Source organism: Staurois parvus, unplaced genomic scaffold (assembly GCF_062004578.1).
Source record: "Staurois parvus isolate SC_StPar_1 unplaced genomic scaffold, SC_StPar_1.0 ptg000947l, whole genome shotgun sequence".
Taxonomy (NCBI): domain Eukaryota; kingdom Metazoa; phylum Chordata; class Amphibia; order Anura; family Ranidae; genus Staurois; species Staurois parvus.
The window spans coordinates 32,501-60,000 of record NW_028318743.1 but is presented as its reverse complement, the minus strand read 5'-3'; the positions used below and the strand labels follow the sequence as shown (position 1 = coordinate 60,000).

The 27,500-nt window shown below is 46.6% G+C and overlaps 1 protein-coding gene across 1 annotated transcript in view; it reads left to right on the top strand.

Moving 5' to 3' along the window:
• Window positions 1-27,500, top strand: part of LOC149441782 (calmodulin-binding transcription activator 2-like) — a 67,959-nt gene that overhangs the window by 8,842 nt on the left and 31,617 nt on the right. Inside the window, exons 2-4 of the mRNA XM_089656883.1 lie at window positions 15,478-15,575; window positions 21,670-21,773; window positions 24,603-24,670. Of these exons, the coding sequence (XP_089513009.1) occupies window positions 15,545-15,575; window positions 21,670-21,773; window positions 24,603-24,670 (203 nt within the window). The 5' untranslated portion in view covers window positions 15,478-15,544. The remainder of the gene's footprint in view (window positions 1-15,477; window positions 15,576-21,669; window positions 21,774-24,602; window positions 24,671-27,500) is intronic.

Below are 27,500 nucleotides of genomic sequence, written 5' to 3'. Positions count from 1 at the left end.
TGCAGAGATTTGCCGTCACTTCCTGTCCTGATAGAAAATGCAGGAAAATCTCTCCAACACAAGAGTAGACTCTCACCCTTCCCTCTTCTATTCAAAATTAAGAAAAAGAGTTTTGGTTGGAGATGGACTTTAGATAACATGCCTGGTTCCCGGAATAAAGTTGAGCGGCATCTGTTTTGTATGTATATTTTTAGTTGGATTCTCCAATTATCTCCTCATTCCTATGTACTGTGTGCCAACAATAAAGGAGAGTGCTAATGAAATGTTATGTGCTGTCCATAGTGCCTGTCCTGTCATTGGCTCTGGGGACTGGGGGCCACATGCTGTACATTGCCACTTTCTGTGTGGCCCCTCAAGAGGTGTTGGTGCTTCCTCAGGCCGGTGGATGAAGAATGTTCCTTAGACTGGATTCTGGTTTGGTTTTTGGACCTCTTCACACTTTGTGGCGACTACTGGTTTGGTGTCATCGAGAAGAATTGTGCCCTATTATTGGCGTCGTTGGGAGGAATTGTGGCCCTTTGTTGGTGTCATTAAGCGGAATTATGCCCCATCATTGGGAGGAGCTGTGCCCTTTATTGGTATCATTGAATGGAGTAGTGCTCCCAGGGCCGGATAAAAGCAAGTAAAGGTCTGCAGTTTGGAGACCATTGTGTTAGAGCATATCTGTGGCTGTGTCTTGTAGCATTCTTATAGGCTCTAGCCATCTCCTGTAGTGTGCCCATAGATCCCAGCATTCTCTTGTAGGATGTCTGCTGTGTGTGAAGATCTCCTGTAGTGTGCCCGTAGATCCCGGCATTCTCTTGTAGGATGTCTGCAGTCTGTGGCCATCTCCTGTAGTGTGCCTGTAGATCCCGGCATTCTCTTGTAGGATGTCTGCAGTCTGTGACCATCTCCTGTAGTGTGCCCGTAGTTTCCGGCATTCTCTTGTAGTATGTCTGTGGCCATCTCCTGTAGTGTGCCCATTGTTCCCGGCATTCTCTTGTAGGATGTCTGTGGCCATCTCCTGTAGTGCCCAAAGTTCCCGGCATTCTCTTGTTGGATGTCTGCAGTCTGTGACCATCTCCTGTAGTGTGCCCATAGATCCCAGCATTCTCTTGTAGGATGTCTGCAGTCTGTGGCCATCTCCTGTAGTGTGCCCGTAGATCCCTGCATTCTCTTGTAGGATGTCTGCAGTCTGTGACCATCTCCTTTAGTGTGCCCGTAGATCCCGGCATTCTCTTGTAGGATGTCTGCAGTTTGTGGCCATCTCCTGTAGTGTGCCCGTAGATCCCGGCATTCTCTTGTAGGATGTCTGCAGTGTGTGACCATCTCCTGTAGTGTGCCCGTAGGTCCCGGCATTCTCTTGTAGGATGTCTGCAGTGTGTGGCCATCTCCTGTAGTGTGCCCGTAGTTCCCAGCATTCTCTTGTAGGATGTCTGCAGTGTGTGGCCATCTCCTGTAGTGTGCCCATAGATCCCGGCATTCTCTTGTAGGATGTCTGCAGTCTGTGGCCATCTCCTGTAGTGTGCCCGTAGATCCCGGCATTCTCTTGTAGGATGTCTGCAGTCTGTGGCCATCTCCTGTAGTGTGCCCATAGATCCCTGCATTCTCTTGTAGGATGTCTGCAGTCTGTGACCATCTCCTGTAGTGTGCCCGTAGATCCCGGCATTCTCTTGTAGGATGTCTGCAGTGTGTGACCATCTCCTGTAGTGTGCCCGTAGATCCCGGCATTCTCTTGTAGGATGTCTGCAGTGTGTGACCATCTCCTGTAGTGTGCCCGTAGGTCCCGGCATTCTCTTGTAGGATGTCTGCAGTGTGTGGCCATCTCCTGTAGTGTGCCCGTAGTTCCCAGCATTCTCTTGTAGGATGTCTGCAGTGTGTGGCCATCTCCTGTAGTGTGCCCATAGATCCCTGCATTCTCTTGTAGGATGTCTGCAGTCTGTGGCCATCTCCTGTAGTGTGCCCGTAGATCCCGGCATTCTCTTGTAGGATGTCTGCAGTGTGTGGCCATCTCCTGTAGTGTGCCCATAGATCCCTGCATTCTCTTGTAGGATGTCTGCAGTCTGTGACCATCTCCTGTAGTGTGCCCGTAGATCCCGGCATTCTCTTGTAGGATGTCTGCAGTCTGTGGCCATCTCCTGTAGTGTGCCCGTAGATCCCGGCATTCTCTTGTAGGATGTCTGCAGTCTGTGGCCATCTCCTGTAGTTTTCTCTTGTAGCTATAAAAATGCAAACTGATAACAGAGCAGTTCTCCCCAATAGTCATGGCTGAGCCCCTTTTGGGAAGGGAGAAGTAGGAGAGGGTCTGGCGCTGAACGTTGTTTCACAGTCTGGCTCTGTGCGTTTGAATGACTTGTAATAAGTCTGTTATAATAAAGTGGTTCTAAAGCCTAAATATTTTTTATTCCATTCCTTGCATTAAGGTAAAAAATGTTTCAGCCTCCGTGTCCCCCCCCCACCCCCTCTATACTTACTCGAGCCTTCATTCCATCCAGAGCTGTGCACGTCTACAGCTCTTCTCTCCCCTCACTTCTGGGTCTCACAGGCTTTGCTGAGCTATTGGCTCCCACTGCTGTCAATCAAAGCCAGGGAGCAGGGGCGGGACCGAGTCCCACGGTCTGTGTCAATGGATGCAGCAGCGGAGCAGGCCGCAGGCGTGCCCCATAGGAAGCGATGTCCACGGCCAAAAATGCTGGGGGGGAGGGGTGTTTATCAAACTGATTTCTCAGCAAAATAAAGGATGGATGGGGGAGTTTGCTTTTCGTATTAAAATGAATTAAATCGGATTTGTGGTGATTGGTTTTAATGCAGTTACACTTTTAGAAAAAAATCATCGGAAATGCAAATGTGCTGAAGCCACATTATACATTCTATAGTATTTGATGAATGGAATATTCGCATTCTACAGATTCAAAGAACGGCCTGACTGGCTCCTGAATTCTGCCGCCATCCTGAGCTGTGCTTCCCCCGGACGATTCCAGGCTGTATTGATCCCTGACTAGCAGAAATCTTCAAATTAGAGACAGATGATTGGAGTCCTCCCCTCCCCCACAGTTCTGCTGATCAATCGGAACAATCAATGTGCTGGCAGGTTTTATATCCCAGCTTCCTATATACTGTGTGTACCTGGGAGCCCACAACCACCTCTCAGCACAGGGACACTGATAGAGGACACACGGGTTGTCCTGCAGTGGTTCCATTTTGTTTTTACTGCCTGTAGATGGTCATTGAGGGTCATTGATTTATGGATAGGTGAGCTCAATGCATCACGCAGCAAACGCATGCAATGAATAAATGGGCCCTTTAAAGCGGCTCAAAAACTAAAACTGGATTGACCTTCATGCATTCCCTAGTATTTTACAGCTTGCTGTGCTGTGTGCCTACCCCCCCCCCCCCCCCAACCAATGCCCTCAATTGATCCAGCGCTGTGCATGTGGCATCTCTCCTCTACTTCTCTCCTGCTGTGAGGTGGGGGAGGGGCCAGGCTGCGCTGTGTGTGTCTATGTCCTGGCTCGGGATGGAGTCTGCATGTCTGCCCCCATAGCAGTTGGCTCTGGGGGGCAGATGGAGAAAAGGAGGAATAGACAACAGCGGGGGACCCCATAAGACCCGGTTCAGGGGTGCTCTGTGTAATACCTTTGCACAGAGCAGATAACCAACTTATTTTTTTTAAAAATTGACTTTAGAAGCGCTTTAGGTGTGCCCAGTCTGTTTGTTTTGGTAGGGCAGTTACTGATTAAAGCTGAAAATGGTTGTAAACCTCAGACGTGGAATATGAACAAAGCACATCCCTCTATAGTGTGTACTTGTCTCAATCCGGAGCACTAAGTGGCATTTCTGTCTGCTGCCTCCTTCCTCTATCAGCATGAATAATTTCTGACACGTTTTCCTGACACCAAGAGAAAAATGGTGACGGGAGGGACCCAGGGGCGTATTTACCACAAGGCAAACAAGGCATTTGCCTAGGGCGACATTTTTCAGGGGGGCAGCACTGCCCCAGAGAAGAAGGAACACACAGCATGGGGATCAGGTGAGATCTGAGAGAGGCTGTGGGCTGCTAATGGTGTATGAAAAGCCTGACTCTTGCTCCCGAGGATGTCCGGAGCTGTGAAGGTGTCTTCTCTCTCACTGGGGTGGTGGTGGTAGCAGTAGAAAGCTCTCTCGGGTGGGGGTTAATGTCAGGCTCTCTGCATGGGGAAGGGGGGTGTTGGTTGGTGTCAGGGTCTCTCTGTAAGAGGGGCAAGAGATGATATTTGTGTTGCCTAGGGCAGCATGAAACCTAAATACACCCTTGGAGGGACCTCCAGCAGAGTGACTGCCTCAGCTCTGTTCCTGTGAGCTTTGTGAAGGGGGTGTGTCCCTTCCCTCCAATCCGCTCTCAGAGCTCTCCTCACTGAGCTCTGCAGAGTGTAAGTTCAGCTCTCCACCCCCTTTTTCTGAACTCTTAGACAAGCTTTAAAAATTCAGCACTTTGGATGTAGAAAAGAGAAGATTGCAGATAAACAGGTGCAACTTTTGTAGGAGAATTTGTTTGATCTCTGTGTATCACCCGAGACCAGTCACGTCACTGAGTATACGGAAGGGCTTACAACTACTTGAAGTCTGATTATATTTTCCCTGTTCCCCTTTACCCCGGTTCACATATCTGCGTTCCTGTGGGCCGTGTTTTGTGTGGGTATGAGACCCCATTCATTTGAATGGACTCCCGTGCCCCGGGACACGCAGGGAAGTCCCTGCACCTCTTCTGAAAACACAGCTGAGGTTCCCAGTACGGTTGCAATTTCCAGTGCGGGCGGCGTGCCCTTAGAACTAACGGCGCCTGCCCGCGGGTCCACATTCTTCTGAGTGGGTGGTGCGGCTGCATGGATTTTTGTGCGGATCCCCAGCGGCACCACCAGCACAGATGTGAACCGGGGGTTAACATCATCATAAAGACATATTAAAATAAAACCTTTCCGTTGTCACATTATATTTTATTACATTTATTGATCCAGCGCTGTGCATGTGGCATCTCTCCTCTACATCTCTCCTGCTGTGAGGTGGGGGAGGGGCCAGGCTGCGCTGTGTGTGTCTATGTCCTGGCTCGGGATGGAGTCTGCATGTGTGCCCCCATAGCAGTTGGCTCTGGGGGGCAGATGGAGAAAGGGAGGAATAGACAACAGCGGGGGGACCCCATAAGACCAGGTTCAGGGGTGCTCTGTGTAATACCTTTGCACAGAGCAGATAACCAACTTATTTTATATTTTTTTTAAAAATTGACTTTAGAAGCGCTTTAGGTGTGCGCAGTCTGTTTGTTTTGGTTGGGCAGTTACTGATTAAAGCTGAAAATGGTTGTAAACCTCAGACGTGGAATATGAACAAAGCACATCCCTCTATAGTGTGTACTTGTCTCAATCCGGAGCACTAAGTGGCATTTCTGTCTGCTGCCTCCTTATCGCTGTGTCTCTATGCAATGCAGGCAGATCATGGCTGGTGGGAGGGGCCAGCAGGGTGCTGTACAGAACTCCCTGAAAACATGACAGCACATTGCCTCCAGTACTTTTCTCAAGCAAAAGGGAACTTCCTGGGAGGAGTTATGCAAATATCCAAATGCCCTGATGGGCGGTGTTAGGGCTCGTTCACACTTGGCTGTTTTACCAACGCTTGCCAAACGCCCCTATAGCGTTTGGCAAGCGTTGGTCCGGCATTTGCGGAGCGTTTTTTAACGCTTGGCAAACACTCCGCAAACGCCGCATGCGCGGTTTAGCGGCGGTTGCTAGGCGTTTGCCGAGCGTTAAAAGCGCTAAAAGCGCCCCACAAACGCCTAGAATGAAGTCTGAATGGTGTTACCGCTCCGCAACCGCGCCCGGCCGGCATTTGCGGAGCGGCACCATAGACAAGAATAGGAGGCTTCTGCGCCTCCTGACTCGTCCAGAGGCGTCCGTTTTGCCGCGACGCTACCGCTCCCGTTAGAACAGCACCATGTTCTGCAATGTGCAGAATTGCCGGAGGCGTTTGGGAAGCGGTAAAAACGCTTCCCAAACGCCTCTCTGCCGCCTGCGCACAACGCTAGTGTGCGAGACTGGAGGGAGGGCTGGAGGTCAATCGAGTTTTCCCTGCAGTGACTACCAAGCAATGTACAGCTGTGATCTGTGTGTCGGGTTAAAGATCCTACTGAGCAGATTGTGTGCTGATAATGACTTGTGTCCCTCGTCCTTGACCCCGCACACAGGATTGACCCCGCACACAGGATTGACCCCGCACACAGGATTGACCCCGCACACAGGATTGTGAGTAGTTTGGGTCTTCACACATGGCGTGTCACAGGGAAAGTTTGTATGTGTTACTAAACCCCGGACCCGGCATTCACTAAATACCTTTCTCAGCAGCAGTATAAACAGTTAGATTGATCTATCTATCTATCTATCTATCTATCTATCTATCTATCTATCTATCTATCTATCTATCTATCTATCTATCTATCTATCTATTATCTATCTATCTATCTATCTATGTATCTATCTATCTATCTATTATCTATCTATCTATCTATCTATCTATCTATTATCTATCTATTATCTATCTATTATCTATCTATCTATCTATCATCTATTTATCTATCTATCTATTATCTATCTATTATCTATTATCTATCTATCTATCTATTATCTATCTATCTATTATCTATCTATCTATCTATTATCTATCTATCTATCTATCTATCTATTATCTATCTATTATCTATCTATCATCTATCTATCATCTATCTATCTATTATCTATCTATCATCTATCTATCATCTATCTATCATCTATCTATCATCTATCTATCTATCATCTATCTATCTATCATCTATCTATCTATCATCTATCTATCTATCATCTATCTATCTATCTATCTATCTATCTATCTATCTATCTATCATCTATCTATCTATCATCTATCTATCTATCTATCATCTATCTATCTATTATCTATCTAGATGATAGATAGATGATAGATAGATGATAGATAGATAGATGATAGATAGATAGATAGATAGATAGATAGATAGATGATAGATAGATAGATGATAGATAGATGATAGATAGATGATAGATAGATAGATAGATAGATGATAGATAGATAGATGATAGATAGATAGATGATAGATAGATAGATGATAGATAGATAGATGATAGATAGATAGATGATAGATAGATAGATGATAGATAGATAGATGATAGATAGATAGATGATAGATAGATAGATGATAGATAGATAGATGATAGATAGATAGATGATAGATAGATAGATGATAGATAGATAGATGATAGATAGATAGATGATAGATAGATAGATGATAGATAGATAGATGATAGATAGATAGATGATAGATAGATAGATGATAGATAGATAGATGATAGATAGATAGATGATAGATAGATAGATGATAGATAGATAGATGATAGATAGATAGATGATAGATAGATAAGTAGATAGATAGATAAGTAGATAGATAGATAGATAGATGATACATAGATAGATAGATGATAGATAGATGATAGATAGATAGATGATAGATAGATAGATGATAGATAGATAGATGATAGATAGATAGATGATAGATAGATAGATGATAGATAGATAGATGATAGATAGATAGATGATAGATAGATAAGTAGATAGATAGATAAGTAGATAGATAGATAGATAGATAGATGATACATAGATAGATAGATGATAGATAGATGATAGATAGATAGATGATAGATAGATAGATGATAGATAGATAGATGATAGATAGATAGATGATAGATAGATGATAGATAGATAGATAGATGATAGATAGATAGATGATAGATAGATAGATGATAGATAGATAGATAGATGATAGATAGATAGATGATAGATAGATGATAGATAGATAGATGATAGATAGATAGATGATAGATAGATAGATAGATGATAGATGATAGATAGATGATAGATAGATACGGATGGATGGATAGATAGATAATAGATAGATAGAATCTATCTATCTATCTATCCATCCATCCGTATCTATCTATCTATCATCTATCTATCTATCATCTATCTATCATCTATCTATCATCTATCTATCATCTATCTATCATCTATCTATCATCTATCTATCATCTATCTATCTATCTATCTATTATCTATCTATTATCTATCTATCTATTATCTATCTATCTATCTATTATCGATCTATCTATCTATCTATTATCTATCCTATCTATTATCTATCTATCTATTTAGATAGATGATGGATAGATGATGGATAGATGATGGATAGATGATGGATGGATGATGGATGGATGATGGATGGATGATGGATGGATGATGGATGGATGATGGATGGATGATGGATGGATGATGGATGGATGATGGATGGATGATGGATGGATGATGGATGGATGATGGATGGATGATGGATGATAGATAGATAATAGATAGATAGATGATAGATAGATGATAGATAGATGATAGATAGATAGAATCTATCTATCCATCCGTATCTATAAATCTATAAGTATCTATCTATCAATCATTCTATCTATCAATCATTCTATCTATCAATCATTCTATCTATCAATCATTCTATCTATCAATCATTCTATCTATCTATCATCTATAAGTATCTATCTATATATCTATAAATCTATCTATCTATGTATGTATCTATTATCTATCTATAAATCTATAAGTATCTATCAATCATTCTGTTTGTCTGTCTGTCTATTTATATTTGGACACAGCCACAAGTTTAGATTTTTTTTTCAGGTATTTACCAAAACCTATTCAAGCTATAGTTCTATAATGGATATAGGCAGACAGTGCGCACTCTCAGGTGTAATTTGAGGGTATGTACATCCAAATTGGAGGAAGGGTTTTGGAATTACAGCTCTAATAGTAGCCATCCCACCTTTTTCAAGGGACCAAAAGTAATTGGACAATTGAATCAAAAGCTTTTTCATGGCCAGGTGTGGGCTACTCCTTCGTTAGTTCATCAATTATGCAGGTAAAAGGTCTGGAGTTGATTCTAAGTGCGGGATTTGCATTTGGAATCTATTGCTGTGAACCTCCATCATGTGTTCAAAGGAACTGTCCATGCAAGAGAAACCAGCCATTGTAAGGCTTCAAAAATGAAACCAATCCATCAGAGAGATCGCAGCAACATTAGGAGTGGCCAAATCAACAGTTTGGTCCATTCTGAGGAAAGAAGAACGCACTGGTGAGCTCAGCAACATAAAAAGGCATGGACGTCCACGGAGGACAACAGTGGTGGATCCTCTCATCCTCTCTATGGTAAAGACAAACCCATTCACAACATCCAGACAAGTGAAGGACACTCTCCAGGAAGTGGGCGTATCATTGTCAAAGTCTACAATCAGGAGAAGACTTCACGAGAGCAAATACAGAGGATTCACCACAAGGTGCAAACCATTCATAAGTCTGAAGAACAGAAAAGCCAGATTAGACTTTTCCAAAACACATCTAAAAAAGTCAGACCAGTTTTTTCTCTTCTCCCATTTTCTCCCCCCCCCCCCCCCCCCTTCTTTTTTTTTTTTTTTTTTTTTTTTTTTTTTTTTTTGTTTTCATTTGGATTCTGATTCATGTTCTAGTTTATACGGAACTAGCTCATTTTGTCTCCTACATCTCATCGTGGATGCCCTCCTCAACATGATATTTATTCATATCTCTGTAATACATGCCATTATGTTATTGATCCTTACATTTCTCGTTTTTTTTTTGTTTTTTTTTAATGGAACTATTTTCACCTTTTCACATGAGTCATTGTTACATTTGTGCGATGGCTTTTCTTATGTACCTGTTTTCATTTTTCCTCCATGCCATGTACTGTTAAGCTGTTGAAAACATAATAAAGACAAATTTGCCTTTAAAAAAGCTGGACCAGTTCTGGAAAAGCATTCTTTGGACGGATGAAACTACGAAGAATCTGTACCAAAATGACGGGAAGAAAAAGGTGTGGAGAAGGCTTGGAACAACTCATGACCCAAAGCACACAACGTCATCTGTAAACCATGGTGGAGGCAGGGTGATGGCATAGGCATGCATGGCTTCCAGTGGCACTGAGTCATTGGTGGTTATTGATGATGTGACAGAAGACAGAAGCAGCCGGTTCTACAGTGTTTACAGAGATATACTGTCAGCCCAGATTCAGCCAAATGCAGCAAAGTTGATTGGACGGCGCTTCACAGTACAGATGGACAATGATCCAAAACACACTGCAAAAGCAACCCAGAAGCTTTTGAAGGAAAAGAAGTGGAATATTCTGCAATGGCTGAGTCAATCACCTGATCTCAACCCCACTGAGCGTGTATTTCACTTGCTGAAGGCAAAACTAAAGGCAGAAAGACCCACAAAGAACAACTGAAGACAGCTGCAGTTAGAGCCTGGCAAAGCATCAGGAAGGAGGAAGCCCAGTCTTTGGTCATGTCCATGGGTTCCAGACTTCAGGCAAAGCATCAGAAAGGAGGAAACCCAGTCTCTGGTCATGTCCATGGGTTCCAGACTTCAGGCAAAGCATCAGAAAGGAGGAAACCCAGTCTTTGGTCATGTCCATGGGTTCCAGACTTCAGGCAGTCATTGCCAGTAAAGGATTCTCAACAAAATATTACAAATGAACATTTTATTTATGATTATATTCAACTGTCCAATTGCTTTTGGTCCCTTGAAAAAGGGGTGGATGGCTACTCTTAAGAGCTGTAATTCCTAAACTCTTCCTCCAATCTGGATGTACATACCCTCAAATTACACCTGAGAGTGCGCACTGTCCGCCCATATCCATTATAGAACTAGAGCTTGAATATGTTTTGGAAAATACCTGAAAAAAACTAAAATTGTGCCTGTGTCCAAATATATATGGACACAGCTGAGCACTGGTTAAAGCTTGTAGGCGGAGTTTTCATTCTGCTCCAGGAGGACGCAGGGCCCCTGACCTCTGTCTGGACAGTGCTCATTGGCCCTCTGCTGATCACATGTACTCTCCCAAGAAAAGATATAAACCTCTTTAGCACTACACACCAAACTGAGCATGTGCAGAGGGACGCCACAGTATATGTCTTATCAGGAGATGAGGGGGGCACTGGAAAAAGGGGAGGATCAGAGAAGTCAGGATCAAAACAACGTTTTTATACAATGCAGAGGATTAACCCCTTAGGTTCCACAGTGAGTATAACAAGCATGCTTTACTGCATCTACAGACTGATTGCACTGTTGGGGGTTTAGTGACACTTTAAATAAGAATTGTTGAGTTAATTTGTTACCATAATGATCACTGTCTGTTTCCCAGGGCAACAAGGTGCCTCCCTCAGTTGCTTCTGCTCCTCCCCCTCTGATCTCCTGCTGCTGCATTCACCCGGGGAAGCGGGGTGATGTCATCCAGTCCTTTCAGATATGGAGGCGTTTGCATGCGACTAGCTCCTCTTCTTCCTATGTGGCAGCACATGCAGTCGGCGTATTGGCACCCACCACTGTCCATGGTGGCGGGGTGGGAGGAGGACTTTGCTCTGCCTAAGCTACAGATCAGGACAAGTTGGGGCTTCCTGGTAGCCCAATGGATTAGCGGAGGAGTGAAGGGAGGAGCAATGTAAGGAACTGCAGGGGTGGTCTTACAGTGGAACTAAACTCACTCAGACTGTTTCCAAAACAGTTACATTCAAGGCATGCTGTGAATGAATGTGTCACAGTTGCTTGTGCTCTCAACCAAACTCAGATGGCTGGTGTCATAACTGACCACATGTGCAGCACCCTGGCAGCTGAAGATCAGACAGAGGCCAAGATGGCGGCTTCCTTGGCTGTGAAGGATAGGAGGGTTTAGTTCCGCAGTAAAGTGGAATTTAGTTGTAAAATGCAGCTTTCCTCCCCTACCCCGCCCTGCCCCCGGTCTTGTTTTATTTTTAAAATGTATTTAATTTTTTCTTTAGTTTGTCATCTTCCTGCCGCCTAATGCCCCGTACATACGATAAGAATGTCTGACGAATGATCAAACGTTTTTTGGGGGGTTTTTTGCTGCTAGTCTCCATGTTGAAAATGAAAAGGATACTAAACTTCTGCAAAGTCTCGTATGAAACAAAAACATTTAGAAAGTGAAATATTGTATTGCATTTTTGGACGATCCGGTGTCATATGACACATTTAGGGCAGCACAGTGGCTAAAGGGTTAGCACTTCCCCCTGGCAGTACTCGGGTCATTGGTTCGAATCCCAGCCACGGCACCACCTGCGTGGAGTTTGCATGTTCTCCCTGTGCCTGCATGGGTTTCCTCCGGGTACTCCGGTTTCCTCCCACTCTCCAAAGACATGCTGGGAGGTGAATTGGCTCCTGTCTAAATTGTCCCTAGTATATGTATGTATGAATGTGAGTTAGGGACCTTAGATTGTACACCCCTTGAGGGTTAGGGACCTTAGATTGTACACCCCTGGAGGGTTAGGGACCTTAGATTGTACACCCCTGGAGGGTTAGGGACCTTAGATTGTACACCCCTTGAGGGTTAGGGACCTTAGATTGTACGCCCCTTGAGGACAGGGACCTTATATTGTACGCCCCTTGAGGACAGGGACCTTAGATTGTACGCCCCTTGAGGGTGAGGGACCTTAGATTGTACGCCCCTTGAGGGTTAGGGACCTTAGATTGTACGCCCCTTGAGGGTTAGGGACCTTAGATTGTACACCCCTTGAGGGTTAGGGACCTTAGATTGTACACCCCTTGAGGGTTAGGGACCTTAGATTGTACACCCCTTGAGGACAGGGACCTTATATTGTACGCCCCTTGAGGGTTAGGGACCTTAGATTGTACACCCCTGGAGGGTTAGGGACCTTAGATTGTACACCCCTTGAGGGTTAGGGACCTTAGATTGTACACCCCTTGAGGGTTAGGGACCTTAGATTGTACACCCCTGGAGGGTTAGGGACCTTAGATTGTACACCCCTGGAGGGTTAGGGACCTTAGATTGTACACCCCTTGAGGGTTAGGGACCTTAGATTGTACACCCCTTGAGGGTTAGGGACTGATGTGAATGTACAATATATATGTAAATCGCAGCGTAAATTGACAGCACTATATAAGTACCTGAAATAAATAATATGAGAAACTTTTTTGCGCTTGTCCCTTCGGATATTGTCGCGATCGGCTCTCGAAAGCTATTTACGAACAATCAGATTATTGGATGATCGGTCCTCATATAAAATGTTTTCTTGTGTGTACGGGCCATTGGTCTCCAGTATAGTCTGGCATGGAATGATGTGCTCCATTGCCGGACCCTCCTGGGACAGGTCATGTGCTTATCTCAGGAGGACATTGTTCCATCCCAGACCACATTGGAGACTAAGGCGGCAGGAATATGAGCATGGGCTCCGATTTATGAAAGGATCAGGGTGTGTGTAATGAGTAGGCCTCTGCCTAAACATGGAAGAGACAGCCTATACCTGATTATTATTATTATTATACAGGATTTATGGCGCCAACAGTTTGCTCAGAGCTTTACAATATAACGGGAGACAATACAGCAACAATACAGGTCAATACAAGAGGGATAGGAGGGCCTGATCCTGGGAGCTTACAATCTAAGAGGGAGGGGCTAGTGGTACAAAAGGTAATAACTGATGGAGATGGAGTGATAGGAGGAATAGAAGATTCCATTATTAGCTGAGGGCAGGATAGGCTTCCCTGAAGAGATCGGTTTTCAGAGATCGCCTAAAAGTGGGCAGAATAGGCGATAGTCGGATAGATTGGGGTAGAGAGTTCCAGAGGATGGGAGAGGCTCTGGAGAAGTCCTGGAGATGAGCATGGGAGGAGGAGACAAGGGAGCTAGAGAGCAGGAGGCCATGGGAGGAGTGGAGAGGACGGTTTGGGTGATATTTGGCGACAAGATTGGTGATGTAATTTGGGGCGGAGTTATAAATGGCTTTATATGTTATTGTTAATGTTTTGAACTTTATTTGTTGGACAATGGGAAGCCAGTGGAAGGATTGGCAGAGAGGGGTGGAGGACACTGAGTGGAGGCCAGTGGAGGGATTGGCAGAGAGGGGTTGAGGACACTGCGTGGAGGGATTGGCAGAGAGGGGTGGAGGACACTGAGTGGAGGCCAGTGGAGGGATTGGCAGAGAGGGGTGGAGGTCAGTGGAGGGATTGGCAGAGAGGGGTGGAGACCAGTGGAGGGATTGGCAGAGAGGGGTGGAGGCCAGTGGAGGGATTGGCAGAGAGGGGTGGAGGCCAGTGGAGGGATTGGCAGAGAGGGATGGAGGACACTGAGTGGAGGCCGGTGGAGGGCTTGGCAGAGAGGGGTGGAGGGCTTGGCAGAGAGGGGTGGAGGTCAGTGGAAGGATTTGCAGAGAGGGGTGGAGGCCAGTGGAGGGCTTGGCAGAGAGGGGTGGAGGCCAGTGGAGGGCTTGGCAGAGAGGGGTGGAGGCCAGTGGAGGGCTTGGCAGAGAGGGGTGGAGGCCAGTGGAGGGCTTGGCAGAGAGGGGTGGAGGCCAGTGGAGGGCTTGGCAGAGAGGGGTGGAGGGATTGGCAGAAAGGGGTGGAGGTCAGTGGAAGGATTTGCAGAGAGGGGTGGAGGCCAGTGGAGGGCTTGGCAGAGAGGGGTGGAGGCCAGTGGAGGGATTGGTAGAGAGGGGTGGAGGCCAGTGGAGGGATTGGCAGAGAGGGATGGCAGATATCGAACGGTTGATGACATCAAAAAGGAAGATGGCAGCAGGGAGACCTGAGAGGTCACAGCAGGACAAGGCTGGATCCACTGGGTAGGTAAGTATCTGAAATGAGGACAACCCAGGGGTGTTAAATGTAATAAATGTGGGGGTAGGGGGTTACATTTCCCTCTAGGCCACCTCTACACAGGTGTACATCCATGTGAGGGCCTTTAGGTGTTCTCTGCAGGCATTCCATGCCGGTCGGGAAGCAGTGGCTGCCTCTACACAGCCGCTGCTCCCAATTGTTTCATCAGCGTGGGTGCGTGTCCCTGGATGAAGACCGCATAGGTTTGGATACACACACCCACACGGATGTCAGATTGGGACCAGCGGCTGTGTCTGTCTCCCAGTTGACATGAATGGGACTGCCTGTACTGGATGCACTGGACACCTCTGTATCCCATGTGAGCAAAGGCCGGCTCATGTGGTTGAACGCTTAAGTACTCCGATGTGAACGAGGCTTTGAGGTCAGCCTGTTGCTTTTCCCAGCATTCACTTTACATCCTGCCATAGAGGCTGACATACGATTTCTGAGATGGAACGTAAAAAGATCCACATTTACCACAACTCCGCAAATACAGACTACAGAGATGGACAAATGACAAAAAAAAAGGTTCAGGTAACCAGGAAGTGAGGGGTGATCTCCCAACCAAGGACACATCAGTTAAATACAATGTCTGCTTCTAACCCGTCTTTGTTTTGTACAAAACTAACATTTTAAAAGTCTAGAGTTCTCCCTTAAATGTCTTCTCCACAGCTACATTGTCCTCTAACTGCCCTCTTTTCTCTGGTTGTCTGACAGAGCTCTGGAAATTGGGGTAACTTGTGAACAACTCTTCTCCGCTCCCCGAGATGTCCAACTATTTACAATGAACAGCAAGGATTGCGCCGAGCTCTCAGGTGAGACTGCAGCACCTTGTGCCCCACTACTCTCCCTACACGCGGCTTGTGGCGGCTGATGTCAATGGTTACTTGTCCTCCTGGCGGGATCCTGGGATATCTGAGAATCCCGAACCTTGTGAAGGTGTACAGTGCTGGAGAGATTTCTCGCAGGAATGCACTCCTCGGCTTTTTCAGGATCCCGCACTGTAAATAAATGAACTGCTTGTCTACCAATATACATTTTTAAATGGCAGGGTAGACAAATGGTTAAATGGTTCAAGCAAGCTCCCAGCTGCTACTGCGAGATTGCTGCCAGCTTTAAAATGGTTGTAAAGATTCAAGGATTTTTACCTGCATACATTCTGTGTGTTCTATACATGCAGGTAAAAAAACCTCTGTGCGACATCCCTAATTTACCTACATTTGCCCAATTTTAAAAATGTCCTCCCCCCCCAATACTCAACTAAGCCCCTTCTCGATCTATCGAGCGACATGTGCTGGAGTCTTGGCTGTCCCAGGACTCCCTCTGCTCATTGGCTGAGCCATTGGCTCCCACTGCTGTCAGTTACAGCCAATGAGAAGAGGGAGGTGGGGCCGAGCCCTGTGTGTGTGTGTGTGGTTGGGTATTACCCCCAGTTCATATATGTGGGGCCATGCGTGCCGGGTTTTGTGCGGGCTCGAGAGCCTGTTCATTTGAATGGACTCCTGTGCCCCAGGACATGCAGGGAAGAACTCCCTGCACTTCTTCTGAAAACACATCCTGCATGGGAACCTCGGTTCCCAGTACGGTTGCGTTTTCCAGTGTGGGCGACGTGCCATTAGAACTAATGGTACCCGCTCGAGGGTCCGCATTCCTCTGTGCAGGTGGTGCAGTTGCGCGGATTTTCGTGCGGATCCGCAGCTGCACCACCCGCACAGATGTGAACCTAACCTTAACTAGTTGCCGACCGCAGATAGCCGAATGACGTCTGCACTGCGGCTGGCCAGTTCTGGGAGGCCGTCATATGACGACCTTCCAGAACACGCTCTCCTGCGCGCCCCCGGCGATCTCCATGATCGCTGTGTCCCATGGACACAGCTGATCACGTGGTAAGAGGCCAATCACAGCGGCCTTTTACCATGTGATCAGCCGCTTCCAATGACACGCTGATCACAGGGAAATGCAGTTGCCGGTTCTCGGCTGCACTTACCTCACGCTGTCAGAGCGAGAGCAAAGTGCAGTTTTATAATAGAAACATTTTATAATAGAAACAAAGAAACTTTTTTTTTAATTTTTTGCTCTTTTTTTTGTTTATAGCGCAAAAAGTAAAGCACCCAGCGGCGATTAAATACCACGAAAAGAAAGTTCTATTTATGAAAAAAAATGATAATTTCATATGGGTACAGTGTTGCATGACCGCACAATTGTCATTCAAAGTGCGACAGCGCTGAAAGCTGGAAAATGGCCTGGACAGGAAGGGGGTATAAGTGTGCGGTAGGCGAGGGGTTAAAGTGCAGAGGCTCTTACAAGTTTCCCATATACATACTGTATAGGCTGCAGGCTGAACAGGAAAAAAAAAATTAAAAATCTAAGTTTCTTCTATCCATTTCATACAGATTTGATCAGGGTGGATGAAAATCAATGATTAAAAAAAAAAAAAAAAAAAAAAAAAATCGGATTTTTTTTTTTAATTTAATCCAATTTATTTTAAGAAAATGCTTTTGTAGTAAAAATCTATCTAAAGCTAGTTTTCTATTTAAGATACATTAATAATTTAGATATTCAGCATGAAATGGAGCTTCGTTACGTAGTATGAGGCTGTATTTTCTGCAATATTTACATTTTTGGTAAGCTCAGTGAATGCAAGCTGAGGTGACACGCACTGCATTGATGCATTCGTACAATTTCATCGTAACCAGGAGAAAAAAACATGAAATAAAAGAATTTGAGTCGTTCTCCAGCGATGTGCGATCAACTTAAAATCGGATCTGACATCGCTGCTTTACTAACCTGACGGCTTATTATTCTAAAAAGGAAACCTTCATTTGGTTTGCAAATATTAAAGATTCTAACTGTCAGCGAGAACGAGTCGGATTCCTTACATTTAAAGAGCACCTGTCATTCTAGATCCATCATGGCAACGCCTTTTAGTGGTCATCCACTCCCCTGCTGCCGCCATGTCCCTCACCTTGTTGTGTCCCTGCCGCATCACCAGCCGTCCCATTAAAGTGATTGGGACTATCGGTGAGTCAACAACGGGTCAGAGGAAGAACCGCTGCGGGATCGAGATGACAGCTGCTCTTTAAAAATGTATGATGTGATTTAAATCGAGCCTTTTCACTAGTGATTTAAATTGTGATTTAAAGTGGAGCTCCACCCTAAAGGGGAAGTTCCGCTTTAAGGACTGCTCCCCCGCTCTTCTTTAAGGATTGGCACCTTTGCGGGGCGGGGGGGGGGGAGCGGGTACTCGAATTTGACAGGTACCCGCTTCCACTTCCGGTCCGATCGCCTAGGCGATCAGAAACAGAAGGTGTCCTCCTTTCCTCCCTCCCTGTAGTCTTTTGGGACACGTGAAAGGTCCCAGAAGACTACAGGACCATTCATGAAGTGCAGCGCTTCTCGCGCATGCGCAGTGGGTACCCGGCTGTGAAGCCGCAAGCTGTCCCAGCCGGGTGCCCACACTGAAGATGCCGCCCTCCAGAAATACAGGACAGCCAGTGAAACGGACTGCGGAGGACACACCGCGGGACCGAGGGACAGGTAAGTCGCTGTTTTTTAAAAGTCAGCAGTTACAGTTTTGTGAGTGGAACTCGGCTTTGAATCAACTTCATTTAAATCAAATCCACCCTGGATTTGATAGATGAATATCACACTGCGGGTGTTGTAGGTTGACAGTCGGCACCACCAGCTTTCAGAATACCCGAACAACAGTTCTATCTGATTTAAGTCACTCGATTGTGATTTGGAGGCCAAGTCAACACTTCTAAGTGACCTGCTTCCAGTGTGGTCTAGTTCTGATGCTCACGTGCCGATTGTAGGCACTTTTTGGCTGAGGATATGAGTCATGGTCACCCTGACCGGTCTGCGGCTACACAGCCCCATACACAACACACCATGATGCTCTGTGTGTTCGGACACCTCTCTATCAGAACCAGCAGTCACTTTGTCAGTAATTTGAGCTACAATAGCTCTTCTGTTGGCTCGGACTACACAGACCCTCCATCACTCTCCACACGCATCAGTGAGCCTTGGCCGCCCTTGACCCCATTGCCGGTTCACAGGCTTTCCTTCCTTGGATCACTTTAAGTCGGTCCTGACCACTGCAGGCCACGAATCTCCCACAAGAGCTATAGTTTGGGAGTTCCCCTGACCCAGTCATCCAGACCTTGTCAGAGTCCCTCAGATTCTTACAATTGCTCTCTTTTTCTCTCAGCTTTAGGGACAATATGTTCACCTGCCGCCTAAGATATCCCACCCACTTTCAGAGGTCATTATCACAAGAGAGTTAATGTTTTCCACTTTACCTGTCCTGTCGGTGGTCAGAATGTCCTCACTAATCGGTGTATATGAATTATATGACCAGCAAGAGGTGCTCCAGTGTAAGCAGAATATATTGTTTCTGAGGGCCACAGCTACCCACATTATATCCATGCTGCTTTACATTTAACAAGCACCGTCCTAGAAGCGCTCTGTTCCTGCTGATGAAATTGTAAAATCTGTAAAGAAAATGATTTACCTGATCAACCGTCCACTCTGACAATCTTCAGATACCTGAACCCCCCCCCCACCCCGTCGCTGTGTGCTGTGGTGGCACCTGCTATAGGATGCATATAAGACGCAGTAGTGGCTGACAGATAACACCACAGCAGGCAGAGTGGGATCCGGTATTATGTCCATTCGGGTCGGATCCAACTATTTCAGGTGATTTCTTTTAGCTGTTCAAGACCAAAGGCCACTGGTGAGCAGGTAGATGTTAACCCCTTCCAGTCCGGACACTTCCCCCCCCCTTCCAGTCCGGACACTTCCCCCCCCCTTCCAGTCGGGACACTTCCCCCCCCCCCCCCCCCCCTTCCAGTCGGGACACTTCCCCCCCCCCCCCCCCCCCTTCCGGTCGGGACACTTCCCCCCCCCCCCCTTCCGGTCGGGACACTTTCCCCCCCCCCCCTTCCGGTCGGGACACTTTCCCCCCCCCCCCCTTCCGGTCGGGACACTTTCCCCCCCCCCTTCCGGTCGGGACACTTTCCCCCCCCCCTTCCGGTCGGGACACTTTCCCCCCCCCCTTCCGGTCGGGACACTTTCCCCCCCCCCCTTCCGGTCGGGACACTTCCCCCCCCCCCTTCCGGTCGGGACACTTTCCCCCCCCCCTTCCGGTCGGGACACTTTCCCCCCCCCCTTCCGGTCGGGACACTTCCCCCCCCCCCCCCCTTCCGGTCGGGACACTTCCCCCCCCCCCCCTTCCGTTCAGGACACTCCCCCCCCCCCCCCCTTCCGGTCGGGACACTTCCCCCCCCCCCCCCCTTCCGGTCGGGACACTTCCCCCCCCCCCCTTCCGGTCGGGACACTTTCCCCCCCCCCCCCTTCCGGTCGGGACACTTTCCCCCCCCCCCTTCCGGTCGGGACACTTCCCCCCCCCCCCCCCTTCCGGTCGGGACACTTCCCCCCCCCCCCCCTTCCGGTCGGGACACTTCCCCCCCCCCCCCCCCCTTCCGGTCGGGACACTTCCCCCCCCCCCCCCTTCCGGTCGGGACACTTTCCCCCCCCCCCCCTTCCGGTCGGGACACTTTCCCCCCCCCCCCCCTTCCGGTCGGGACACTTCCCCCCCCCCCCTTCCGGTCGGGACACTTCCCCCCCCCCCCCCCCTTCCGTTCAGGACACTCCCCCCCCCCCCCCCTTCCGGTCCCGACACTTTCCCCCCCCCCTTCCGGTCGGGACACTTTCCCCCCCCCTTCCTGCCCAGGCCAATTTTCAGCTTTCAGCGCTATCACACTTTGAATAACAATTGCGCGGTCATGCAACACTGTACCCATATGCATTTTTTTAGCATTTTTTTGAGACAGATAAAGCTTTATTTTGGTGGTATTTATTCACCACTGGGATTTTTATTTTTTTTTGCTATGTAAATGAAAAAGTCCCAAAATTTTGAAAAGTGTTTTTTCTTATAAAATTTTGCAAATAAATAATATTTCATCATAAATCTTGGCTAAAATTTATTCCGTTATCTTTTTATTAAAAAAAATAACCCAAATTAGTTTATAACCAAAAATTATAATTTTTAAACATTTTTTTTTACAATTTTATTTTATTTTTTTATCATACTGTTACCCTAGTAGTACAGTATCACCATGGTGACACTGTACTACTTGTAGGGGGTAATGAAGATTTTTTTTTTTTTTTACACACTGATTGCTTTTACACCCATAAAGGCTGAAAAAGCAATAATTTCTCCTTCCAAAGCCATTGAGAACTACTGTTAGAGCTGTGATTGGTCACAGCTGGTCACATGGTACAAGGCTGTTGTGAATGGCCCTGTACCATGTGATCTCTGTGATCATTCACAGATTTCACACGTAGTAAGCAATGATGTCCGAAGTGACATCTTGCTTACTACTCTGCATGTGATTACTGATTGGCCAATCAGTGATCACATGATTGGGTCCTCGCACAGAGGTCCCGTACGACGATCGGTGTACCATTGTGTCCGGAGGACACAGTGGGCACCGTAGCGCATTGCTGCGCGCTCCCAGGGAGCGTGCACAAGCGGGGGGCGTGGAGGCCATTTATAAACAGCCACCCTTCCCTGCACTGCCACCGTCCGGCCGTTTATATACAATGGCCAGACGGGAGGTGGTTAAACATGAAGATCCGCTTTAGGCTACATCCACTATGCTTCACCCCCCTGAATTCACTACACCCCCCACCCTGGGCTCTGCCCTATTCAATGTCTGTGCGCACTCAGTTTGCAGTGGTGGATGTGCGGCTAAAGCCCAACTCCATCCTTTGTCCCCACCAAATCCCACCTTCTGTGTGGCCTGCTGAACAGAAACTCAATTGTAGTGGAGCCGCAGGGACATCTTCTTCCAGGGAGCTGCAGGAACAACATTCTGACTGATGATCTTTATTTTTTCCTGGCAGAAAACGGCCACCACATCAAGGTTTTCCTACCCAAGAAGCTGCTGGAGTGTTTACCCAAGTGTACTACTTTACCGAAGGAGAGGCTGCGCTGGAACACTAATGAGGTGAGCTGCTGTCGCTGCGAGGAACCCTGTCATCTGACGTCTGCCTAATACCAGTTGTACACCAAGACCCCTCCCCCGCTGATGTGCTTATGCCGATTTAGAACACACCGTTCCAACGCATCCAAATTATTTCCCTTTAAATCCCGAGAGACTTTTCACATTGTTGCTCCGCGTTTGAGGTGCGGTTTGAGAAGTCCTGCATGTTGCATCTTTGGGTAGCTTTCCAAAAGCACACCAAAGATTCACATTGCAAAAGAAAAACAAAGAGGGCGCACCGGCCTAGTGCATGATCGTTAAAATATTTAATGAAAGTAAAAAACTAGGCATCATACTCACAATGGACATATAAAACACAGGAACATCACAATGAACAAGTGTGTTCAATCCATAGAGCATCTGAGTCCACAGCAATGGAACCCTGGGTGACCATCATGGACTCGGATGCTCTATGGATTGAACACTTTTGTTCATTGTGCTGTGCCTGTGTTTTATATGTCCATTGTGAGTATGATACCTACTTATTTTTCTTTCATTAAATAGTTTAAACGATACTGCACTAGTCCGGTGCGCCCTCTTTTTTGTTTTTCTTTTGAATTCAGTGATTTTGGACTACCCTGGTCTGTTGCGGGCAGCAAGCAGTGCATATTCCAGAACATTTACATTGTCATTCAAGTCTCTGCTGAGTCCATCCCCAGCACAGGAGTGTTTGCCGTGAAAGATGCACATTGCATTGAAGTCAATGAGAACCGCATCAAAAAATGCATCCAGGGTGTATTTTTAGGTGCTTTTTTGAAGTGCCAAAAATATGTTTAAGAATTTGGCACCCTCTGGCATCCTTTAACAACCAGTAAATAGTTAATTGTTGTGGATCTGGCACATGCCGGCTTTCTCAACAATCAGATAGATATGCAATGCCCACCCGCACTCCCTTCATTCCCTTGCCGGTTGGCAAGGGCAGCATGGAAGTCCTGCAATCTTGTCATCCAGTTCTTTCGGTCTGGCAGCCCCCCTCACATTGAAAAGCAAAAAGTAACTCCTGCGCTACCATGCAAATATAGCTACTAAGCAGCTAGCACTTGAATGCCATACCCACGGCAAAATGAAAAAGGAATAAAATACACATAAATAGTGCAGCGCTGTAAAAATGCCTACATATCAACGGTCATACCATGAAATCGCAAGCGTGAAAGGGGGGCGGTGGAACGGGGCATACACTCACACCCCCCCAGGTGAATAGTGACCACAATGCAAAATCAATAGGTGCTGGGTGGTGAATGTGCCCCTGCAGGTATACTATTAAGACACCTAGATGGTATAGATAATAAACACATAGATATAAAATGATTTAAATAGATATGAATTGTCCATAAATGGGGAGACAGGTGTGAAGACAAATCTTCATGCAAACATAGACGATAGGTGCCAATCCCCAATATCTGGGGTGCCCCCTCACCTTCCTGCCCAGGCCCGCATGGACCAATGGGCTATAAAATCTCCCTGGGTTCCTCCGTTTAAGATGGCGAATTCCCTCAGTAGTGATGGTGAGACTCCCTCCTTAAACATCCAAATGTGAAAGGCTTTCACAACACTCAATGGGTGTACTGTGTGTGGGGACAAAACGGAGCACCAAGATGGCGCCCACGCCGGATATGACGTCAGAATGTTGGTCGTGCAAGCTCCTCCTATTGGCGTATCCTCAGGATATACGCCTCTTTCGATCGGAGCTCTATTTATCTCACATTCTAGCCAATCACCCCCTCACATTATGGCTGTTGCTCTCGGCTGCTCCTTCTGCCTGTTGTCTGCCTCCTCCTTCTTTCCTCTGGTAGCAAGCTCCTTTTGGAGCTCTCTGACTACTAAGGGGGAGGCTTCAGCACTGGTTAAGGATGCCGGCGGGTTCCAGCTGCTTAACAACCACCTGCCAGTGTCCTTAACAACCAATGAATAGCCGATTGTTAAGGAGCCGGCACGCGACAGCGTCCTTAGCAACCAGCTATTGCGCATATGCACTGTATTCCCACGCATTTAAAACGCGCTGTGCTATTTTTAAAATTGCATAGTGCATTTTAGAAGCACTGCAGTGTGAAAATATATGCATTGCAGTGTGAAAGCAGCCTGAATATACATGGGCATTTAGATTTCCAATATTAAAGGGTCTGTACACCCAAGACTGATCATTTTCAGGCGATCTGTGGGTGAGATCTGTGCACTGGGTTCCTGGGTCTATACAACTAATGTGCCCATGTAAAACTCTCAGGTGGACAGGAGCAGAGTCAGGAACTAATGCAGGGAGATCTCACTTTGTGGGTATCCAGGGCATATAAAAAATCAGCCCTCAAGTCTTCATGCATGACTATATTATCACCTTTGGGGTAGTGGCCCTTTAATGAGAGAAACACATAGGCTGTATTTGCTTCACTAGCCACATATTTGCTGCAAGATGGTAAACCAGAAATTAATAACCAGAAACAGATGGTAGTTGGCATTTTCAGAGGTCCGTAATATAATCGTCTATTTTTCGCTCATTATAGATCACCTTTGGAGACGTTCTGGGGTTTATTTACTAAAGCTGGAGAGTCCAAAATCAAACTCCCTTCTGCATAGAAACCAATCAGCTTCCAGGTTTCATTGCCAAAGCTTCATTGAACAAGCTGAGGTTAGAAGCTGATTGGTTTCTATGCAGAAGGGAGTCTGATTTTGGACTCTCCAGCTTTAGTAAATAAACCCCTCTGTGTCTAGCTGTAGTGCTGCTCCTTTGTCCTTCCCGTATTTCTGTCATGTCGCCTGCACCTCCTCACTCACCTTCAGCTCTTTCTGTGTTTTCTGCAGGAGATCGCCTCTTACCTTATTACCTTCGAGAAACATGACGAATGGCTTTCTTGTGCCCCCAAAACCAGGTATGCAAACTTACAATCCAAACGCACACGTTCCTGCGTTAAAAATGGTTGTGTGTATAAGTGGGTGCTGCAGCGACCGTCAGCTGGAACCGAACAAAATCAGGGAGGGAGAATGTCACCAGCACACCGAGGATCACCAATATAAGTCCAAAGGTTTTAATGATCACATAGTTACAGCAAGGCAACATTTCGGAGTCACATGGGTCACATGCCTGATGAAGGGGTCCTGCGAGACGCCGAAACGTTGCCTTGCTGTAACTGTGATCATTTATTAAAACCTTTGGATCCATATTGGTGATCCTCGGTGTGCTGGTGACATTTTTTTCCTTCCAAAACCAGGTATGGTGACCCAACGATTTCTCTTCCTCATCAGTACATGAGGAACATTGCAGAGCATGCCCTTGAAGCAGGACTGTATTTTATGAAATCCCCCCTCCGGCCCTTATATATCCATTGACATCAGAGGTCCTTCCTATTCTCCAGCGGTGGTGGGCGGTCCTTACTGCTGCACTGAACATGCTTTTGTAATGTTTGTGTGCCAATCAGTGCAATAGTACTCTGTGTGATGATGTTCCCCATGGTGTCAGGCAATGACGGTCTTAAGCTGGCCATATGATCCAGGTTTTTCCCTCCACAGAAATGAGGCAGTTTTGTTCCGGGAATGGGACGGGACATTCTCTTCTCACTACTGGAGCGCAGAGCTGTATACTGTATGGAGCTCAGGCTACATACAGGTAATACAGCACACCTGTTGGTGTCAAAAATAGTTTGGTAGGCCCACACAAAATATAGCAAAGGACATTAACCACTTCAAGTCCGGACATTTATTTATTTCAGGTACTTATATAGTGCCGTCCATTTACGCAGCGCTTTACACACTCACACACACACACACACAAACACACATATATATATATAGTACATTCACATCGGTCCCTAACCCTCAAGGGGCGTACACTTTCCCCCCCTTCCAGTCTGGACACTTTCCCCCCCTTCCAGTCCGGACACTTTCCCCCCCCTTCCAGTCCGGACACTTTCCCCCCCTTCCAGTCCGGACACTTTCACCCCCTTCCAGTCCGGACACTTTCCCCCCCCTTCCAGTCCGGACACTTTCCCCCCCTTCCAGTCCGGACACTTTCCCCCCCTTCCAGTCCGGACACTTTCCCCCCCTTCCAGTCCGGACACTTTCCCCCCCTTCCAGTCCGGACACTTTCCCCCCCTTCCAGTCCGGACACTTTCCCCCCCTTCCAGTCCGGACACTTTCCCCCCCTTCCAGTCCGGACACTTTCCCCCCCTTCCAGTCCGGACACTTTCCCCCCCTTCCAGTCCGGACACTTTCCCCCCCTTCCAGTCCGGACACTTTCCCCCCCTTCCTGCCCAGGCCACTTTTCAGCTTTCAGCGCTATCACACTTTGAATGACAATTGCGCGGTCATGCAACACTGCACCCATATGAATTTTTTAGCATTTTTTTTTGAGACAGATGAAGCTTTATTTTGGTGGTATTTATTCATCACTGGGATTTTTTTTTTGCTATATAAATGAATGTCCAAAAATTTTGATAAGTGTTTTTCTTATAAAATTTTGGAAATAATATTTCATCATAAATCTTGTCCACAATTTATTCAGTTATCTTTTTAGTAAAAAAAATATATAATCCAAATTAGTTTATAACCAAAAATTATAATTTTTAAAAAAACATTTTTACATTTTTATTTTACTTTTTTATATTATTATTTAGGTTTTTTTACTGTCGCCCTAGCAGTACGGTGTCACCATGGAGACACTACTACTTGTTGGGGTGATGAAGATTTTTTTTTTTTTTTTTTACACTGATTGCTTTTACACCCATAAAGGCTGTAAAAGCAATCATTTCTTCTTCTCTCTGGCTGCATTCTTGCAGCCATTGAGAAATACTGTGTGAGCTGTGATTGGTCACAGCCTGTCACATGGTACAAGGCTGTTGTGAATAGCCCTGTACCATGTGACCTCTGTGATCATTCACAGATTTCACACGTAGTAAGCAATGATGTCAGCAGTGACATCTTGCTTACTACTCTGCATGTGATCACTGATTGGCCAATCAGTGATCACATGATCAGGACCTCGCTCAGAGGTCCCGTCTGACGATCGGTGTTCCACTGTGTCTGGAGGACACAGCGGGCACCGGATCGCGGTGCTGTACGCTCCCAGGGAGCACGCACAAGCAGGGGGCGGGGAGGCCGTTTATAAACAGCCACTCGTCCCTGTACTGCCACCGTCCGGCCGTTTATATACAATGGCCGGATGGGAGGTGGTTAAACATGAAGATCCGCTTTAGGCTACATCCACTATGCTTCACCCCCCTGAATTCACTACACCCCCCACCCTGGGCTCTGCCTTGTTTGTGCGCACTCCGTTTGCAGTGGTGAATGTGTGCCCCCCCACCCATGTGTTTCATATTGTGCATTTGGCAGGAGCATGAGCAGTTAGGTTGGATTCACACTATAGAGGTGCGGGAAATCGCATATGATTCGGACACCATATTTCTGCTCAAATCACATGCGATTCTTTGTAGTGCAGTTTAGGCCCATTCATTTTGTATTCACTCAATTCGCACCGCACCTGCACCGTAAAGGTCCAGGAACCTTTTTGTTTTTTGTATTTCTTTTTTGTTTTTTTTTGTTGCACCGAAATTAAATTGCAAGGGTGTTCGCACCCCAGCAATCTGATTCTTGTAATCACACTCCGTTTTGTGATCTGTTTGGGGTGTAGCATTCTGGATAACTTGAAAAAGTCTGATTGTACCTTCTGTATAGAGTCTGAATATGCTGTCATTAGAATACCTTACT